We start from the raw sequence: 17,877 nt of genomic DNA, 5'->3' as shown, positions 1-17,877 counted from the left end.
GCACTCATTATTTTTGACCACATCCATTTATTGGCTGATGAACACAAATGCATTGATTGCATCCTCTCTGAAAGTCTAACCTGGCATGGCAGTTTTTGCCAGGCATTACGGGGAAAAGAATAACAAATTGGGTGGGTCTTCTCTATTGGGAATTAGACAGGAGTAATTTGGGGTTTAGAGGGATATCCCTTTGAGATGAATTTGATTTTAAGAGATAAATTTCTTTTTAAAAGGCTTCTTTTTCCCTCTTTCATTTTATGATGGGTTATCAAAGGGAAAACTGTCTCTAGTTGTCAGCCATTTTTCTGTGGTCATAAACTATCTTCAGATACTATCCTCTATGCAATTTTTGCCATCTGCTCTGCTAGTGACCATTACCACCCCCATTACTAAAACCCACACACATAACATTCCATTACGTACCCCAAAACAAGTGCAAGACTAGCAGACCCTGCACTACTCTTGCTTGTTGTTTTGGGTCCAGTTTTCTTTATTTCGTTTGTGTTGGTGCTGGGAGGGTGAAGCTGGGTTTGGAATTTGTCAGGATTGCATTTTCTTCTCACATCCCAAGTTGCCATAGTCCAGTGTCATCCATCCCACAGCTACCCCAACTCGTGAGGAGAGGTAAGCTGTTACACTCAGGAAGGGACTCTTCCCATGGCTTTGTAGAGCGGCTAAAGCTTACTCCATTCTATTTCTGCATTATTGGGCCATTGGCAATTGCACAGTTTAGGCTTTTCTGTTCTTCCCTGGACAGCTGCCTTTGCAATCCAACTGGCTTCAAGTGGCCCCCTCCCTCCTTGAGGTGATCTTTGTGCCTGTATTCCTGCTTGATACTTGTATATTGTTGACAGTTTTGTTTAAAATTAAAAAAGAAAAAAAAAAGAAAAACTACCTGTTCCATTTTCTGGTTGTATTGGAACTATTTAAACTGTAATTTTTGTTTAATAGCCTCCAAAACAGTGAAATCATTAAATGCTTAATGGGGGGAGGGGGACAGTTTGGCTTTTGCAATAACTTGGAACCATTGGTTATTTTTATATTCTGTGGTGCTAAGTGCCAAAGGTACGTCAGTAAATACTGGTCATGCTCAGTTACCAGCTGCACGGAAGCGTGAGTGGGAGAGAGGGCGTGTGGGTGGCGGGACCACTGGGTCTGAGTCGCAGAAGGCTGCTCTCCTTAGGGTCTGCAGCCCTTTCCATCTTGAGAACCCCTCCTAGAAGAAAGAAACAAAAGGTTTTATTTTTAATATAAGCCAGCAGCAATTACAGTTTGTTCTGTTGCTTACAGTTACCCGCAGGATTAAGACTATTGTCATTACAAATGAAAAACTCAATAGCCAATGGTGACTAGTGCAAAATAGACTAGGGTACTTTCCCACTAACTTTTATTTTTTTAATATTTGTGTAATTTTATAAGGTACTCCTCTTGCTCATAGGAAGTTCCCTTTTGACTGGAATATTCCAAATATATAAAGTTTCCATTTTTATTGTAGAGCCTTAAAAATGGGGCCTTTCTGTGGAACAGTGATAAGACAGGTACTACTGTACTAAGGTTAATTTTTTAACATGGCCCTTCTCTCCCATTTCCTTCAAAAGTGTCATGAAGAAACATCACACTCCCACCCTGTATGTGAATACCACATGGGTAATATTACTTATTCTTGAAACTTGATGTCCATAGTTAGAGGTATGATATGTTTTCTTTTCATAGTTGGAAAACTGAAAATATAAGACTTCAGTTTATTTGAGGAGAAAATGTTGTGCAAGAAATCAAGCTGCCATTATCTCATTCTGAAAAACTACTTTACATTGGTTTTTAGCAAGTATAATGGTTGGCTAACATGCCCTCATCCTATAAGTCATGGAGAGCTCGTTAAGTTATACTGAATAATTGCAAAATGTGTTAAAACAGTTTTCATTACTTGAGCAATAGGTAACATTTTAGCTTCTGAGGTAAATTCTTGATTAGAGCTGTCTTCAGCCATCTCCTACATTGTGGCATGTGACCTTCTGCAATTTCTTGAAAATTTTTTATATTCAGTGGTGACAGTTGAGGAAATAATTCTGGTAACTTAAATTCTGAGTACAGGGACTTGTTTCTTAGTTCATCTTCAGTCTTGTTCACCCATCCGTTCCGTTCCGTCGCTCAGTCGTGTCCGACTCTTTGCGACCCCGTGAACTGTAGCCTAACCAGGCTTCTCCATCCATGGGATTCTCCAGGCAAGAATACTGGAGTGGGTTACCGTTTCCTTCTCCAGGGGATCTTCCCGACCTAGGGATCGAACCCAGGTCTCCCGCATTGGAGGCAAACGCATTAACCTCTGAGCCACCAGGGAAGCCCTTGTTCACCCATAGTAACGCGCTAACGGAAGGAAGGCTCTATAGGAAATTAAACAACTGAAAGAAGATACATTTTTAGCTCCTTAAACGTTTTAAATAAAACCCTTGTGTGGTTTGCATTCAAAACGGCTTACTAAATATTTCGTTTTAACTGTTAAAGCGAGTGGTTAACATTTCAGTAGTTAATGTGTAGGTAGCCAGTAGGTGACTCTACGTGCCTGAATAATTTCTCTTTTCTTTTTAGTAAAATCACATTGAAAATCTGATTTTGCTCTGATGAGTTATTTGATCCTAGAGATTTTGTATTTAAAATTTTATGGGTGAGAAAGCTTTTTCTTCCATTCTAAGTTAGGGAAAGTAAGAGTTGGAATATGTATTATCCTCTTTCACATGCTCTGTGGTTTACCTAAAAAGTTACATTTTCTTTTGTTTTTGTTCTCAATATCAGATAGCAGCAGGTACAAGTATGCAGTCTTGGGCTGTTGTGTCTACATAGTAATTGAGAGATTTGATTTCTTTTACTCTCTTTTTTTTCTTCTTGAGCTTATAAGAGTACCACTTTGACTAATCATGTTAAAGGATGGTGTTCTTTACCTCTGCTTTGATATGCCTGGTATTAAACTTTTATAATTATTTATATATTATAAATATATATTTATTTATGTTTATATATCTATAATATATAGGATAAATTTTAATCTTAAACTCCAAGAAACGAAGATAGTGAAATTTCCATTTCATATATGAGATTCCCTGTTTAGCTTAAGTAAATTTGAAATCTGTCCTGTTGCACTCTTTATTTTCTTCTGGACATTATGATTACCTCCTGGCTATCTCTTGTCATGGGAAAGCATTTCTCATTCCCTCCAGTTTTATCAGTTGCATGAGCATAGTTGACTTTTCATATGTTTGTCTTAATATAACCACTTAGTGTTTCAAACTTTCTTTTGTTTTATTTTAGGGTTTAAAAAAAATTCCTATCAGAGAAGCACTCTTAGTGCATAACAGCTTAGCTGTTTCTCTCCCAGCTGATAAATGGCAAACTATTTCTGATAGAGGCGTTAACCTGTTGAATCTTCTCAGTACCTGTCTGTCACTGTCCTGCAGCAAAGCTTTGACTGTTTGTGTTTTGTTTTTTTTTCTCCTTGTGGGTTTTATTTCTTTTGGCATATTGTGTGAAATTTTGATTTTTTGTTGTGGTGTTTCTGACTCTTTGTGCCTTTCCTTTTGTGTTTGTTTTCCCTCCTTTTCTCAGTTTGCAGCGGGGCCTCGACCTGCCCATCATCAGGTACTGTACCCTTGCCCCTTCACTATTACCCTTAACTAATAGGTGGGGGCTTTAGTAGTTTCTGACTCTTAGAATGCTGCCATTCCATGCACCCACTCAAGCTACTCTTCAAGAGCAGCTTCAGGACTTCCCTGGCGGTCCAGTGGTTAAGACTCTGCACTTCCCATGCAGAGGGTGCAGGTTCCATCCCTGATTGGAGGACTAAGATCCTACACACCTTGTGGCTTGGCCCCCACCCCAAAAAGTAGTTTTGGTCTGATTTAATACAGTTCTCTTTATTCTTCACTGATTTCATAACATTTTGTATTAGCAAACCAAGTTTCTTTTTACAACACAGTTTAAAAATAGAGTTTCTTTACTTTCCAAAAAAAAAAAAAATTGTTCTGAATTTATAGAGAACTTTGAAAGTGTTTAGATATATTAAGCCCTTACAGGTTTTGTGGATATCTGCAGTAAGTTTAAATTTAACTGAATGGAATAGGCAACATTCTAAGAGTTTTCTGTTAACTAACTTTCTGATGTAACTTGTATTGATGTGTATATAATAGTACTAGTATTTCTAAAACCACTTAATCTCAATTACTAACGTAGACCTAATAAATTAACAATAATATACATTCATTTGCTGCATAGTTGTCTTTATTTTTAGCATATATAGAAAATTGGTACCTATTTAATTTTAATACTTTTAGCCTATTGTTTTAAATGAAGTTATTATGTAAATTAAAATTTCAAAAATGTGTACGCAGACACTATTTAGCAGGAACATACTAGAGGGAATGGTTTGAGAGAAAGAAAAAAAAAAGTTATAGGGTTTTTCTCCCAAGTATTTTGAAACATTTTCTCATTCTATGGTAGAAAGAGCCTAGGGTCTTCTAAATTCTAAATCTGATAGATCTACTGTGTAACCAGCTGAATTAAGCAGTTCTTTTTCTTACCCTCAGTTTCCCTGTGTGTAAAGTGTGGATAAATACCGTTTACATTAGAGATAATATATTTAAGTCGTGTAACATAAAATAAGCAGCCAGTAAGTGTTAGCTATTTTTAATATTGTCATGCAACTTAGTATGGTTTGATAAAATGAAAGAAATATTAGCAGTGTTTACCTATGGTATCATATTGGATGTTGCTTAATTGAAACCTTTGTCTAGCAGTGATTTAATGAAAGGCTCTACTTTTCAAAATACGGTTTTTCAATCTAGATGATGTAAAAACCAAATTCTGAGATGTTAAAAAAGATATTTTGCAGGAGAACTCAGAGGTGGTTGTATGAAATGGATGGCAGTTCTTTGGCTGTGATAAAGAAATAAAACTTGCCTTGATAGAGATAGCGTTGTTGAAGCTCTTTAAGAGCTTGGAATCCGATGTCGGCTGGACCCCGGTTTATCGCTCGGCGGTCTTGGGTGAACTGCTTCCTGCTCTCAGGCTCCGTTTCCCGCCTGCACACTGGGGATAGCATCAGTGCCCTCTCTGGACTAATGCGAAGGGTCGCGAGACAGTACAAATACCATGATTAGTGGGGTATTTGGCATATACTGCGAATCTGGTGGGTAAGGTTACTAACAATGAAAAAAGGTAACCTATTGGGTTAACAAAGATTGAGTACACATTTTTTAAAAAATAGCAAATCTACTCAAGAGCCATAGAGTCAAGGTTTACATTTTAATCAGGGATAAAGCCAGAAATTCCTGACACAGAGAAAGCTGAAAGATCTCTGTTGAAGAAGCAGAATAAAAAAACTAGTGACTCAGCAAAAGTTTCTGAGCTCCTTGGTACAAGGCTAAGTGTTTCTATTACTAGAGTTCAGTTTCTGTGGTCCTCAAATAGGGATGTTTAAGCCTTTATACATTGTCAGCTTGGGGAAAATCTAGTTTTTAAAAACTTTCTTCTGAGTCTAAAGGCTTGTGATGCATTTTATCTATTTAAAAAGTTTTGACAACCAAGCAAAACTTTTAAGAAATCTTTCCGAGAAAAGGTGAATTTCTATCCTGAAATCATTTTTCATGTGTAATGTGTCTCGGAAAATGTATTGTCAGATCAGTCCTTTATTTATCTGTAGAATGATGGTTGTAAAATTCCAGCATATTTCAACCGTTGAAAGGTAGAACTATGTGTGTATATTTATTATTTTTCCATTAGCAAGAAACCCACACTGGTTCTTGAAGATGGGTTATTGAGATACAGCATAAACCCAGAGCATTGCTTTTGGATCCGAAAACTTCAAGTAGCTGGCTGCTTTGACTCTGATATTCTTCCTTTTTAAACACAAATTAAATTTCTTTCCCTTGTGCCTCACAGAATTGAGTAAGGAAATATAGAGCATTGGCTCAGGCTTCTGCAGTAGCTACTTTGGAGAAGTGGAGTAGGGGAGAGAGTGGTTGGAGTGGGACTGCTGAGCATCAGGTAGCTTGAACCAGTGTTGTGGGATACCTTCGAGGACCTTGTTAGGAAGAGTTTGCATCTTGTATTCATGGATGGAGGGGCCAGTTTGGCTTGTTTTCCTATGGAATTAGTATTGGCATTCTGGATGGCATAACCAGTGATGAAAAACTGCTCTCTATATTGCAGTTCCTTTACCAACCTTTGGGTTAATACATGCAGTGGAATTCCTACAGTGACAGTTTAAGAAACAAAATGAAAAAAATACCTCCATACATTTCCAGATACCCTGTATGGAAGTGGTACTGTTTCTTATTTAAGAATGACTGGCTGAAGTCTGTATTTAAGACATCGCCTCAGACCTAAACCCTGAGAGTTTCATGAAGAAGGAGATGCTCATGATACGAAACAAGACATAAAGAGGCTTGCACAGTGAAAGCAGTACTGTTGAAAACAAATGTTGAAGGCATACAGAAAAGACATTTTTTTAGGGAAAATATTTATGTCCTGGGATATTTTTGGTTTCTTGTGATTAAGACTCAAAGTTGAATGAAGGCCCCAGTTTTTTTTTTTTTTTTTTCCTTTCCCATCTGTGACTGTTTGCTTTGGCCAGAAAGAATTAAATCAAGGGTTAGAGTCAGTTTTGACTAGTTAGAATTAGTGAATAGATTTCTCACTTCTCCTTTATTACATTATTCATCAGCGGCTACCTTTCCAATCATGTATCCTTTCAGTGCTTTCATCTCATTTTTTTTTTTTACGAAATAATTTGGTGCTGGATGATGTTTTGATGTTCTTAAAGTCCTGTGGTACATATATAACTTTTCATAGATGTTAGTAGCAATTGTTTCCATAAACCGTGGGCTAAAAAAGAGGCACAAGGTGAGAGTTGTGGGTTAAGTTTTACTTACGGCAAAGTGAGGAGTATAGCCCTGGAGATGGCATCCCAGATAGCTCTGAGAAACTGCTGCAAAGAGGCAGCGGGGAGGATCAGTGTATAGTGATTTTTGGGAATGGGGAGTACGTTCAGTCAAGCACGCAGTGTTTTGGAGAAGGTTGTTGCTAGTCTCATGAAGGTTACTGCTAGTCACGAGGAGCAGACGTCACCACAAATAGTTTTAGTGCTTTTCTAGTTGTGCGGAGATGTAAGAGTTGCTTCTTCTGAAACTGTTCCTAAGGCCTGTTCTGCCAGTTTTTCCCAGAGCACACAGGGCCTCATTCTCGGTGTGCTGAAGGTCAGCGGCTGCAGTAGTCTGTGATTTAATCCTTATGGAGGCAGATGGCAAGTGCCAATTTTTAGTTGGCAAAACGTTGCAAAGAAAAAACGAATAGTTATTTAGATGAGCTATTTGAAGGTAATTCCTTATGAAAATACCGTCATCCATTTTAGTAATCTGGAACTTATGTATTTTTTTTTTCTTTGTGAGATGAAGTTATCAGAATGAAAGTGGAACAACAGGATTTTGGGTAGTAAACATTTTTAGTTTAAGAGAACCAATAAACTGGTGTAGGAAGTGTTTGTTTCTTGGAACTGCTTTCATTTAACAGATCTTTCTGTGATCTTCTTAAGAGCCCAGCCAGGGCTCAGTTTGAGGTCCCTCAAGTCAGGGGGATCCCGTATTCTGAGTAAGGTTGTGCCAGCCACATCATCTTCCTGGTACAGTTAATTTTTAGCTTTTGCAGGGAGTCTTTGGCTTAGTGATGATATTCTTACTCTTGTTGCACTTTATAACCGGAAGAGAGCTTTAGCTTAGAATAAGAGTAAAAGAAGTAGTCCTAACTTATTTTATATGCAAAACACACTTGGCTTTAGAAATATGTCAACTATTTTTATTCCAGTGTTTGAAAATCCCGAGGTACTTAGAAACTGAAAGAACAGAACGTACACCCAGAACTAAAACAAGTGGCTTGGTATAATGTAGATCTGATCTTTGAAGATTCTGTAGCTGTGGTTTAAAGTTACTGATGTTCCTGTCCTTATTTTACTTTTGAATTTCACAAGAAATATCAAGTGTTGGTTTTATACCATGGCTGAATAGTCTTTGCATTTTGAGGTAATTTAAATTGTTCATGGAACAAAAACATTTTGCAGTATGTTGATATATGATTTTAGTTCACATAGTGTTCAAAGGAATTGGATTTAGCATTAATAAATAATAAGCTTCATAAAACTTAACAGTGTTTGGCATCAAGGAATTGTTACCTGGTGGCAGGTGTTGAAACTATGCATGTTTTCCTATTGCAATTTGGTTCTTTTTGCAAAAAGGTGTTTTAAAAAGGAAGAAACAGCTGGCTTGTATTCCATCTTCTCCATTATGACCTCTAAAGGTTTCTGTACTCAAAGTTGTGCTGTTAAATTTGATGTCCTGGTCCCTGGTAGAGGAATATTTGTATTGCTCTAGGCAGTTGGCATCACCGACTCGATGGACATGAGTTTGAGTGAACTTCGGGAGTTGGTGATGGACAGGGAGGCCTGGCGTGCTGTGATTCGTGGGATAGCAAAGAGTCGGATATGACTGAGCGACTGAACTGAACTGAGGCAGTTTCTTAGATTTGGAAAATAAAATAAATGAGGGTTTTGAATTTGCCTCTAAGGCCAGACCTGGCATATCAGAGTTTAATGGATAGGAAATCTGACTAAGCATCTGTGTAGTCTTATTACCAGAACTCTTGTATTTTTCAGAGCTTAATGTAGGCCAGTGATGGGCAGTTTTATCTGGTACCTAACTCACAAGGAATTACAGGGTGGCAGCAGAGACAGTGATGAAGATATAGGTTGGGAGTTGTCATAACTGGGGTGCAGTCTAACCTTTACTCTAAACTGACCTTTGACCTCAGCTTGATCTGTGAAATGGGTAAAATATGCTCACACATGAAGTAATACTGAAGTATTATAATAAGAGCATGTATTTCCTAAGGGCATTGTGATAATTAAAAGTACCTGCCTGTCACAGTGCCTGACACATACTAGGTCCGTGATAAGTGTCAGTTTCCTTTAGCGGTGAGATACCTTTCCTTTTCACTGAGCTGTTTTTACCTGTGAATGAAGTGTTCTACAAGGATGCTTCTGTTCCCCAGACATTGTGATCTGACAGAACATTTGCTTGTTCCTGGCAGAATCCTTAGGGACTTCTTTCCTCCATTTGACGTAACCCTCTGAGGGAGCACTGTCTAATAGAACTCTTTGTGATGAAGCACATCTTCCATATCTGTGCTGTTCACTATGGCAGCTGCTAGTCTTGTGTAGCTGTTGACTGCTTGAATTATGCATTGTGGCTGAAGAACTGAATTTTTAATTAAATTTTAATTTAAGTAACCAAATATGATTAGTGGCTGCCTATTGAATATCTCAGCTATAGGGCTTAATTCCTTAGGTCTAATCTCCTAATTCTTAGTGAAATCTAAATTATCTGATAATACAGGCTATGTGCAGGAAAACACAAAGAATTTTAAATGAATAAACCTTTATTATAAATTGTTTAAGTCAGCAGAACATCTGATTCGTACTTGAGTGATGTCCCATTATGTGGACTCTTTTACCACTTGTCTTTTTCAGCTCATCAGAAAATCATAACACTATTATTTTTCCTTGCGTGCTTTAAAAAAAAACAAAAGATATTAACCTAAAAATTATTCATTGAAAAATCTTTCTGTTTATCCTTCCAGTAGGTTGAACTGTCAATACATATGCAAAAAACTAGGGATTTCAGAAGTATAGTTTTGATATGTTTTTATTGGTTTGCAAATTAATAAGTATTCAGTGATTTTAGAGGTAGGAAGAATAATGTGACTGAATAAGTATTTTATAGTGCTGAAAATGAATAGGTGTTTTTCAAAGAATTTCTGATTATTATATAGTTTTTTTTTTAAGAGATGTCTTTGTCTTTTGATGATGTTAGAGAACAAATTCATAAGAAATGTTATATTCTAATTGACAACATCTTGGGAATTCCCTGGAGGTCCAGTGGTTGGTTTCTCATTGCGGGGGCCCGGATTCAGTCTTTGGTCAAGGAACTAAAATCCTACAAGCTACACAGCACCCCCCCCCCAACACACACACACACACCTCCCACTGACCACCCCCCAAAAAAAGAAATGGACATCATCTTCAAAAAATAATATGACCGATGTTGTTGGCCAGGAAACTATGGTAAAGGTATAAATACTGTGTCTTTAGAAGGGTTTTCCAAGAGGTAACCTTTTCCTCTTTGCTTCTAGAGTGTTTCTGTGACGGTCAGCAATCATGAGTCCCCTGTAAATTCAGCCTCTGTTTTACGTGTGTCCTGGCCCTTTGGCGCTGCCCACAGTGTCGCCTCAGATGGGGCTGTCCCCTTCCGCTGCCATTTTCCTGGTGTACTAGTGGACCATGCTAGTGAAAGACAGAAGACTAAACAGATGGAAATCGAGCTTGGAGATGACACTGACGTTGTACAGGGTCCCTCTCTCCTTGCCTGCCTCATTTCAGCATTTTTATCAGTGACTTAGATTAATGCCTTGCCTGCCGAATTGGCTGATGGTGATGTAGTTTTGACATTGCATGAGATATTTCAAATATAGAAGATTCTATACAATCTGAAATGATGGGTTGAAATTAGCCAGATAAACTTTCAAAGGAATAATTTCCTCGATTCCTATATGAGATTCAAATCACAACTGTAAGAGTACACACAGAAGTGAAGAGCATGACTTTTTGCCAGGTTATGTATAAAGAAGATTAAAGAGTTTAAGATGATTGTAACTCAGTACTAATTGGTAGTAAAATGTTTTGACAAAGGAGCTCCTGTGATCCTTGTTCGTTAATGGAAGCATAATTGGCCAGAATAAAAGAGAGATACTGTTCCTTTACTCTGCAGCCGATATTTATTGAGTGAGGGCCTGGCCCATTCTGGGCAGACCTGGATATTTATATTTAGCTCTCTACTTTGAGAACTTTGAGCAGTGGGAGAAAATAGAGGGAAAAGAGTAAGCTGTTCAGGGCATTTAGAAATCTTAGTTGGAAGGCAACGGGTGCAGAGTGGTGATGGACCTGGAACAAAAAATAGTGATAAGTTGCCAGCAATGGCAGGTTGTCACAGAGAGGAAGGATCCGACTTCGATGTGAGTTTTGGGGGATAGATGTCAGACCAGAGGATAGGTGGTACAGAAACTTTGGAGCCAGTAGAAGGAGGAACTTTTGTGGTGTCAGAACTCCCATTTAACAGTGCAGTGGAACTGTGTTGAGTTGCTAAAGTCTGATAACCCCAAAGGCATGTCGTGTAAAAGATCCAGACTTCAGGATACGGTGAGACTAAATGGCCTGTGCGTCCACAAACAGGACGTGTTGCTTCTTTCAGTGGTTCTTCAGCACTCAGTGGAGAGGACAAAGGACTCAGAAGCACTGCAAGCAGTTGGGAAAGCCTGTTCACATCCACACTTTTCACTGACCTATCGTTTGCTGCCATGCTGCCCACTGTCAAATCTAATGCTGTATTTACAGTTGAATGGTTAGGAGGGAAGAGAATCCGTATCTTTTTATTTCTTCGCATGTCCAGCCATTATACCTTTTCTAGTCCTGGCAATAACAACCTCTGTGTGTGTGAGAGAGAGAGAGACACAGACAGACAGATGTCGTGGTTTTTTTTTTAAAGGAAGAAACAAGTTCCAAATAGACTGTCATTGTAAAAATCTTAGTGCAGTAAAGTTGAGTAAATGTAGGCCTGTTAAATGTACCAGGGATAAAAAAATGGATGAACAAGTTTCAGTAACTCTGAAGGAAATAGAGAATTAAGAGTCTTGTCGGAAGAAGAAATTTGTTTTCCTGAGTGATATACATGAGTTTTCATGAAGTGATTGATAGGGTGTTTTTCTTACCAATAATCAATTATGATTGATGTGCTGCCCATTAGTGTAGTTTGATAAATGTCCTGGCACGTGCCTTCAGCTTTTGAAAACAATTCTTCTGACTGACATATCACGTTTGAAATTGCAAAGGATATTCCGTTTCATGAGAGGTGAAATGTGTAACAGTTACAAGTATAGACTCAGAACCTGAATGTTTAAATTATACATGGGAGACCTTTAGGGTGTTACTAATCTCCCTATCCCCCTCAATTTCCTCATATATCTATCTAATAGTGTGTTAATAATAGTATCTGCCTTAGAGATTCGTAATGAGGATTAACTTGATATATATGTGAAGTGTTGAGAGTGGTACCTGGTAACTGAAAGTGCTATATGAATCTTTATTGTTGTTATTTAGTGTGCATGTTTAATACATTTTTTAGTTTCAAAGCTGAAGTCTTAGTTTATTTTTAAAAAGTATATTATGTCCACATAAACACAAATTTAGTGTTTTACTGGCTCAGGTATATGTTATTAAGAATATATTTAGAAACATTTGTTTGTTTCTCTTTCAAAACAGCTAAAGCAAACAGTCTTATCCTGTTCAGAAATCTCCTTGAGTAAAATGTAATCTCAGTTATTCTAGACAGGCTGGTTAAAAATTCCAGCAGAACAGTTAGAAGATAGTGGTGAGAAAAGTGGTTATGGGAAAACTGAACCCATATCTGTTTTTCTTGTTCTGCATAAGTTAATGGAGTAGTTTCCTTTCTCTCTCTAGCCCTCCCTGTAACACTGTGTGTCTCCAAAGGCAATAAGTACTTTGACAAAATTAGTTGATAAGAACCACAGTGGATCATCACGTGTGTCCGTGTGATCCTCTCCTTGTCTTGACTGCCCTCTAGAGTTCATGGAAGGGAATCTTACAAAATTAATCGTGTGCCGTGTGCCTGACATCTAGGCGTGCTCGATAAATTGAGCCAGATGAATGACCCTGCTCTCTTTGAGTCTTGTAACAGCTTTGTGGCTCCTGATACATATACTGCGTTACAAAAAAACGCTTAGGTGTTTATAGCTCACATATGTTGATGAAAATTAGATTCTGTCTACTGTGTAATTAAGAGACGTGAAGTCTAGCATGGAAAGTTTACTAGTCCAGTGTTCCTGTTTGCAGCTGACGGAAATTCTTGTGTCTGTTACCAAAACTGTGTCAGTAGAGATAATTTGAAGACTGTTGTCTCTGTAGTCCAGCCCAGGCTCCTCCTGTATTATCCCCTTGCCTCTTGAATTTTCTTTTCATCCTCACCAACTCCTCTCTGGTTTTCCCCACTCACTTCATTCTCCTGCTACACCTTCCTGATGCTTTTCTGTGCCTTACTCTCTTTAGGGTTTTCTTTGCCCTGGGGTATGAGGGCTGAATGGGGTATGAGCCTTGGGCACTGGATCCCAGGTCTTCCAATTCAACACAAGATGAAAAGTTACTTCCTACCACCTGTGGGTAGCTTGATACTCTAGAGTAGGACATGATGAAACCTGAGAGGGCCCAACGGTCAAACTTGCCTTCATTAGGACCAATTGCAACACTCACATCTGGAGTCATAAGACAACTCGGGGGATTTTGGAGCTGAACAACATTTTTAGACTACTACTGTATTTCCCATTTTAAACCTGTAGGTGGCCTCTTACATACCTAGTTAGTTGAAAAGAGCAAGTTTCTGTCCTAAGGAGTCTGGTAAAAGTTGACAAGTTTCAGTGTTTCTTAGGACTTTCTCAAACGTGGAAGTAACCAAATGGCACTGCTACTGTTAATGCTCACCCCCACTCAAGATGAAAGGTAGGTCTCAGCTAGATAACTAACGTGGAATCAAATCGTGGGGGCCTGTGCGAGCCAGGAGTAGGCCTCAGCAGTTCCTGCTGTGCTTGCCCACTGAGCAGACATTCCCTTCCAAGCTGTTAAGACTTGTGGCAGTACTGTTAGAATATTTTTGCCTCTGGATTTATTTACTTTGATTAAATGTCGTTCGATTCTTCAATTCCATGTGCCCTTGAATTCTCAAGTGGAGAGCTGTCATTCTGATTTCCTAATCTTCTTTCTTCTCCTATTATTACTAAATAGAAAGATATTTTTGTTGAGCTGCATGCTGTGTCCTACCCCTTCCTACTGATCTGTAAGCTTTTCCATTGGCTTTCTTTCTGTTTCCTGCTGCTTTCTTGCTTCATAATTGAAGGGAGGATTCAGACCCATCCAGGTAACAAACCACTGGTTCTGCATGGCCCCCTTATCTCTCTGTTCCCTTATTATTCTTATAAGAGTGAGACTGTTTGTTTGCTGATGAATACGTGCATTCACAGTGGGAATTTCCTATTGGTATATGGTTTCAAGGCTTTTAAGCCCACAGTGAGAACCATAAGTAACCACAAGCACTGGTTGCCATTTGAAAGTTCCTTCCAGACCATTCTCAAGCCTGTCTAGATTTTTTGCTTTTATCGCAGACTGTTTGAGAAAGCAAAACTGGGTCCAGTTCCGTATGAGATTGCCACTGTTTTCAAAATGAAGGCTTTTCCTATTATGTGTCAATTAGCATGTGACACCCTCACAGATAATTTTAATTTAATTTGACCTTGATAAACTGAGATGAAAATTTTAATGTCCAGACAGATTTTTGTTGTTGTTATTATTCTAAATGCTTTATAAATGACTTGACTGGTATTTTTTTAGGGGACTACTTTAGCTTTTAATAAGTTGATAATGAGCCATCGACTCTTCATGAAAGCAGGAATGCTTTTATATAATACAGCAGAACAACTTTTAGAGAGATACCACCTATCCCTTTTGTTATATGTTACCACATGTTTTAACATTAATCATTTATGGTATAGAACTTTTAGTTTAAATTAGTTGAGACTTCATTTTAAAAGTAAAACTACCCTACTGTTTTTAAATGAATGACAACGTTGATCAACACTTGAATTAGTGTGGCTGGGCCTCATGGAGAATTTTTTTTTGGTGAAATGTTGTATTGTATTTCTAATTCAGGTTATTAAGATTTTTGTTAGTGGAAAAAAGAAAGCTCACGATAGTAAAATTTATATATTGCCTTTTGTAAAAATAAATAAATAATGTCTTTTTTCTCCCCTCCTCAGTTTTTCCAGAGGCCTCAAATACAGCCTCCTAGAGCTACCATCCCGAACAGCAGTCCTTCCATTCGTCCTGGTGCCCAGACCCCAACTGCAGTGTATCAGGCCAATCAGCACATCATGATGGTGAACCATCTGCCCATGCCGTACCCAGTGCCCCAGGGCCCTCAGTACTGCATCCCACAGGTAAGGCGTCTCTCAGATCCACGTGCTCCACCCGTAGTAGTGTGGGGATTAAATCAGATTCTCACCAGGGGGAGCAGGGAGAATGGCTGATGGCATCGGTTTTTAGTGATGTGTGAACTTTTGTGTTGGATGTAAGTCTAAGCCATTTTTTCGTTTTTCATAATGTCGTAAGGAGGTATTTTTTCATCTCTTGAAATTTTCTAAGATGATAGAGAAATTGTTTTTATTTTCCCCCGGTCCCTTACCCACAGTCAGTTGCTCTAAAGTAGATTCAGTAACTGGCTATTCCAGTGATGTTGTTCAACGTTATTGAAAGCTGTCAGCCTGAAATAATTTATCAGTGAGCTGATATCTGCCTGTGCTCTCATTTGCTATATAACTGTACCTAAGGCACACCTTTTTCTTTATCCTCATTGCATCTTTTTAAAAAGTTGAAATATAGTTGATTTACAGTACTGTGTTAGTTTCAGATATATAGCAAGTGATTCAGTTATACCTGTGTATATTCATATTTGTAGTTCCTTTCCATTGTAGGTTATTACATGATACCGAATTTAGTTCCCTGTGCTATACAGTAAATCCTTACTGTTTATCTACTCATTGCATCTTAATAGCCAGCAAGCATTTTGAATGTGTTTAACAAAGTGACTTCACATCCACACACACACCGCCACATACCCACTCCTTTATTTTTTCCTAGTGAGCTGCTTTCATTTTATTGATTGTGTCTGTAATTTCTCTCTTCTAGTACCGTCACAGTGGCCCTCCATATGTTGGGCCACCACAACAGTACCCGGTTCAACCACCAGGACCAGGTCCTTTTTATCCTGGGCCAGGACCTGGGGACTTCCCCAGTGCTTATGGTAAGTGTGAAAATTTGAGCAATTTCTTCTAATTTGTTGTGCTTATTCCATTTTGTTGTGCCGCAGGACAGTGTAGGTAGTGAGATTTGGTGGTGAAAAAGTGTAGCGCACAATTGTGTCCAACTCTCTGCGGCCCTATGGACTGTAGCCCACCAGACTCCCTGTCCATGGAATTCTCCAGGCCAAAATATGGGAGTAGGTTGCCATTCCCTTCTCCAGGGGATCTTCCCAACCCAGGGACTGAACCCAGGTCTCCTGCATTGTGGACAGATTCTTTACCATCTGTACCACAGGGAAGGAGTTTTAAACAAAGTGTTGCAAACAGTTCTGACCTGAAAGTTTTTTTTTTTTTAAGAGAGCAGCTTATAAGGAAAGAGTATTATAGAAATGTATTTAGTTAATGACACCTTCTGAAGGAGCTAGTAATTCTGTGCTGAAAGAGCCCACATCTCAGTCTGATGTCTCCTACCAGCTCATTGTTACCTAGATTTTTACTGGATTTTTGCTAAATACATAAATATCGCTTATCTCACTTTCATGATTTCTTTTTTCCTAAGCATTTACCATCATTTACGGAAGCATCTGCTGGTGTTTTCCCACTGGAATGTGATATCATGAAGGCGGGGAATTTTATTTGTTTTGTTCACCACTGTGTCCTTAGTACCTCTAGGACAGTGGCTGGTAGACACGCAGAGAACGTACATGGGTGACTGAATGTAGCTCAGAATGCCTGTGGTCCCTTTTCTGCAGTTTCGGTAGTATCTGTGTCGTGGGGAGGTTTTAAGAATTAGTTAAGTGAAAATGCCTTGAGAAACTACAAGTACTTTCAATGTACGAAAGCAGGCACCATGTTTATACTTGGTGTGTGAACCAATGCTAAACCAAGGAGTAATAAAAATTACTTATCTTATTCAGTAAGCATCTATGACATCCTACACTTGTTTTATTCCATAGAAAGCTAATTTTAAGTGATAAAATCAGTGAATACTAGAAAAATTAAACTTTAAGAATCAGTAAACATCAGTCTTCTCCATTACAGTAAGGAAATATTAAAATTTTAACTTGTTCTTTTAAGATGGTTATCTACCATAGAAAAACATGTATCCACCAACTGTTTTCCTAACGCTGGGATTAGTTCCTCAGTTAAAAACCTTTATAGAATAATCTGTGGGTATTAGAATAACCCAAGGAGATTGCCCTTAGGTTTTCAGGTGAAATAGGCAAAGCAGCCAACTGTTTACCTAGCTTTACTTCTTTTAGAAAAGGAAAACTTTCCTATTATTTTGAAACTGCTGTTTCAAAATGGTATACTTTATAACTTCATTATATGTCTCAGATACATATGTTTATTTAACATGGCTTTATTCAGTGGTATTTTCACTAAGAAATACTTGATATTTTCAGAATAATGAAATGCACATATATTTTAAAGGAAAATTATAGGTGCACATTACTCAGATTTGACATAGAATATTGCTAGCACTGCTGAGGTACTTGTACACCCCTTGGACTTAACTTTTAAGACACAGTTTCACACAAGTCTAGTGTCTTTGTACTTGTACACTTTGTATTTGCTCTGAAAATTATTTTGAAGTGTAAAATTGGCTGTTGTTATCTTGAATTAATAGAAGAGAAAAACTTCAAGATGAGATTATCTCTCACAGTAAACATGCTAAAATTTAATAGTATTTCTTCTTTAACCTCATGTTGCGAAAGGAATGCAGTTATATCTTTGAGTTTATAGAATCATTTTGAAAAGTATCTCAATGAACTTTAGTCTACTCTTTATTTACAGGTCACATAAATGACTTTCTGACTCAATATCATCATTATTACAAGTCTGTACCAGGCCTCTTTCTTGCTC

General features: G+C 38.1%; 1 protein-coding gene across 7 annotated transcripts in view; it reads left to right on the top strand.

Annotated features, from left to right (window-relative positions):
* Nucleotides 1-17,877, top strand: part of EIF4G3 (eukaryotic translation initiation factor 4 gamma 3) — a 370,046-nt gene that overhangs the window by 200,544 nt on the left and 151,625 nt on the right. For 6 of the 7 annotated variants that reach the window (XM_088843307.1, XM_088843294.1, XM_088843301.1 and 3 more), the window contains 3 exons: nt 3,598-3,630; nt 14,971-15,150; nt 15,899-16,013. In XM_088843307.1, the coding sequence (XP_088699433.1) occupies nt 3,598-3,630; nt 14,971-15,150; nt 15,899-16,013 (328 nt within the window). The remainder of the gene's footprint in view (nt 1-3,597; nt 3,631-14,970; nt 15,151-15,898; nt 16,014-17,877) is intronic. The other variant, XM_088843302.1, reaches the window with a different exon arrangement.

The sequence above is a fragment of the Moschus berezovskii genome, chromosome 2 (genome assembly GCF_049115385.1).
Source record: "Moschus berezovskii isolate FMDL1 chromosome 2, NW_MosBer_1.0, whole genome shotgun sequence".
Taxonomy (NCBI): Eukaryota; Metazoa; Chordata; class Mammalia; order Artiodactyla; family Moschidae; genus Moschus; species Moschus berezovskii.
Note: the sequence above shows the minus strand (reverse complement) of the source record. Positions and strands in the feature narration are given on the sequence as shown.